The 3,421-nt window shown below is 51.2% G+C and overlaps 1 protein-coding gene across 2 annotated transcripts in view; it reads right to left on the bottom strand.

Moving 5' to 3' along the window:
* Nucleotides 1–2,150: 2,150 nt before the first annotated feature.
* LOC139365042 (speckle-type POZ protein) overlaps nucleotides 2,151–3,421 on the bottom strand; it is a 108,044-nt gene continuing 106,773 nt past the window's right edge. For both annotated transcript variants that reach the window (XM_071102375.1, XM_071102376.1), the window contains exon 11: nucleotides 2,151–3,077. In XM_071102375.1, the coding sequence (XP_070958476.1) occupies nucleotides 2,933–3,077 (145 nt within the window). In that variant the 3' untranslated portion in view covers nucleotides 2,151–2,932. The remainder of the gene's footprint in view (nucleotides 3,078–3,421) is intronic.

Raw genomic sequence — 3,421 nt, 5'->3', positions numbered from 1 at the left:
CATGTATGACAATAGCACGCCTCTCCTCATCTATCCCTCTATCCAGCTATCTCTCCCCAATGGTCTAAACTGCTGACAGCGCCCCAACAAACACACCCAAGGGAAGCTAGGACATGAGTATGTAAAGTAAAGGAGCCAGCTCAGAGGAGTTCTCTCTCCTCAAAGACAGACTTGTTGGTATTATAAAGGAGACCTGACAACAATTCAAGGACAAGGCTTAGTAAGAGGAAGTGTGTACTAAACAGTACGTATAGAAATACACTCAATGTGGTTCAAGATGACACGCACATGTACACACACAAACCTTTATCTTAACGGAAGAGTCTTTGCCATGGTTGCAGTGTCTGGAAAGCATACTCAGAGGTTGTTGTGCAAACAGTACTATATCAGAATGGCATATTCTCTCTGGTCTCTATACCGCTTCTCCCCCACAGGCCTCTACACCGCTTCTCCCCCACGGGCCTCTACACCGCTTTCCCTCCCCTCCCACTCGCCTAGCTTTGCCTGTGACCACTTTCCCTCCCCCCCACTAGCCTAGCTTTACCTGTGACCACTCCCCCCCACTAGCCTAGCTTTGCCCCCCCCCCCACTAGCCTAGCTTTGCCTGTGACCACCCCCACCCCCCACTAGCCTAGCTCTGCCTGTGACCACTCCCCCCCCCCCCCACTAGCCTAGCTCTGCCTGTGACCACTTCCCCCCCCCCCACTAGCCTAGCTTTGCATGTGACCACTTTCCCTCCCCCTCACGAGCCTAGCTTTGCCTGTGACCACTTCCCCCCCCCACGAGCCTAGCTTTGCCTGTTAACCCCCCCCCCACGAGCCTAGCTTTGCCTGTGACCACTTTCCCCCCCCCCCACGAGCCTAGCTTTGCCTGTGACCACTTTCCCTCCCCCCCACTAGCCTAGCTTTGCCTGTGACCCCCCCCCCCCACTAGCCTAGCTTTGCCTGTGACCACTTTCCCTCCCCCCCCACTAGCCTAGCTTTGCCTGTGACCACTCCCCCTCCCCCCACTAGCCTAGCTTTGCCTGTGACCACTCCCCCCTCCCACTAGCCTAGCTTTGACTGTGACCACTCCCCCCTCCCACTAGCCTAGCTTTGCCTGTGACCACTCCCCCCCCCCCACTAGCCTAGCTTTGCCTGTGACCACTTTCCCTCCCCCCACTAGCCTAGCTTTGCCTGTGACCACTTTCCCTCCCCCCACTAGCCTAGCTTTGCCTGTGACCACTCCCCCTCCCCCCACTAGCCTAGCTTTGCCTGTGACCACTCCCCCCTCCCACTAGCCTAGCTTTGCCTGTGACCACTCCCCCCTCCCACTAGCCTAGCTTTGCCTGTGACCACCCCCCCCCCCACTAGCCTAGCTTTGCCTGTGACTAATTTCCCTCCCCCCACTAGCCTAGCTTTGCCTGTGACCACTTCCCCTCCCCTCCGACTAGCCTAGCTTTGCCTGTGACCACTTTCCCTCCCCTCCGACTAGCCTAGCTTTGCCTGTGACCACTCAGTTGTCCATCTCCTACATGCTCCTTCTCTCTACACTAATAATACCAGGGATCACACCATTCTATCCTAAAAGAGATGTAGGTTGTGCCCCAAATGGCCACCCTAGTCACAAGTAGTGTACTAAACATGGAATAGGGTGCCTTTTGGGCCACAATTGTAGCTACTGTACAGTCTGGACGGTGTGTTAGCTAGTGGACAGAGGTGGCTGGGACATCTGGCAGATGATGACTGATAGACTGGTGTGGAAACAGCTTCTCTAGAGACTTCAGGGTGATGGGAGTGCTGATAGGAGTCCTGCTGAGCTACAACCTCGGTCAACAGAGACAAATCCTGTTCAAATACACACCATTAGCCCAGCAGACCGAGGAGATTACATCTGTAGTCACAGACAGGAAGCACACTAAGACCAAGTCAAACACAACTAGAACTGACAATGCCAACAGGAAAGGCTATACACCAGACACACCCTGGCACTTACAGTACAGTAGGATGAGGTGTGTGCAGGGGATTTAGCAGACTTTGATCATGTGTGGATGAGATGTAAATAGGGCTGAGTGCAGCCGTTTCAAATGGGTGTTTAACCAGTCAATCGTTGGCAGACATGGTCACCACACACACACTAATAACTCAGCAGATATTGAAAGACAACAAGGCTTTTACAATCCAAAATAGCTGTATTTTGTGTTGAGACTAAACATTTGTTAGCGTTTTGACAGTGACGCAGGAGTGCGTTCTAATTCCACCAATGAGGAAAGTAGTCCTGAAAAGGGTCAGAGTAAAAACAGTTGATATAACATGTTTTTGTATGTCGTTTTTCTTAGAGAAAAAGGTTGGACATGTTGAACATTAAAACGTGTTCATCTCCATCTTGTTTCTTGCAAAAATCACCTTTCTTTTTGCCCTTCGGCGAGAAAAATGCTTAAAATGTTATTTTGTACAAGATGGATGTCAAACATGAACTACAGGGTGTTTCTCTGCTCAGGGAAGATGACTGGGACATGGTGGCACTTCATCACCCAAAACCTTATCTTTGTCCATTTTTGGTTATTGTCTTTTTTGTTTGTTTTTCTGATTTCATACATAAAGCTTGGGCTTTTACACAATGCTACAAGGAGGACTTAAAAAAAATGTAAAGTAAAAAAAAAATGCATTTACAACTTCTACCTCCCTCATATACCCAAACACTCTGTTCTCTACAGGTGTACAGGGTAAGACAAGGTAGTCACTGTCTATATTCAGTTATCAGGGTGGATCATCCCTTTTTTTCATCGTCTTTGTACCAAATCCATACCATCCCCCCTGTATTTTCAGCTGAGGGAGGAGCTCTGGTATCAATCTGGGCATCTCTAGGTTCTGGAGGGGGCCTGGAGGAGGAGGAGAGCAGACCCCTCTGTGGTCCCAGGGCAGAGCAGAGCTGGGCAAGGGATCCAGGGACACTAGGACTGTTTGAGGCGTTTGCGTGGGGGTCCCAGGAAGGGGCACTGGGCCGAGGCCAGGGAGCGATAGGCCTCAGCCACCAGGTGGGGGTGGGATGCCACCATGGACTTCCAGCCAGACGTCTCCATCACCTCAGCAGCATGGCTAGAGAAAAGAGACACAGAGAGAGAGGTGGGGGAGAAAGAGGAAGGGGCGAGAGAGGGGGAGGGACAAAGAGAGAAAAGTCAGAAGGAGAGGACGAAAGAGTGAGGCAGAGAGCGAGAAGGAGAGATATTAGCACTGTTCTAACCTGGCCCCTCCCTCCATCCTCCACACAAACCTGACAGACTGCATACCACTGGGCCCTGTGGGAATCCCCAGCCTCCTCACACCCTCAGGGTGCAGTACTGCACTATCACGCACACACATACATGGCCTTTAATGACATTTGTTCTGTGTATTAGTGTGTGTGTGTTAATGAAAGTCAATGTGTGTCCAGCAGCATACCT

This window comes from Oncorhynchus clarkii, chromosome 13 (assembly GCF_045791955.1).
Source record: "Oncorhynchus clarkii lewisi isolate Uvic-CL-2024 chromosome 13, UVic_Ocla_1.0, whole genome shotgun sequence".
Lineage (NCBI taxonomy): Eukaryota > Metazoa > Chordata > Actinopteri > Salmoniformes > Salmonidae > Oncorhynchus > Oncorhynchus clarkii.
Note: the sequence above shows the minus strand (reverse complement) of the source record. Positions and strands in the feature narration are given on the sequence as shown.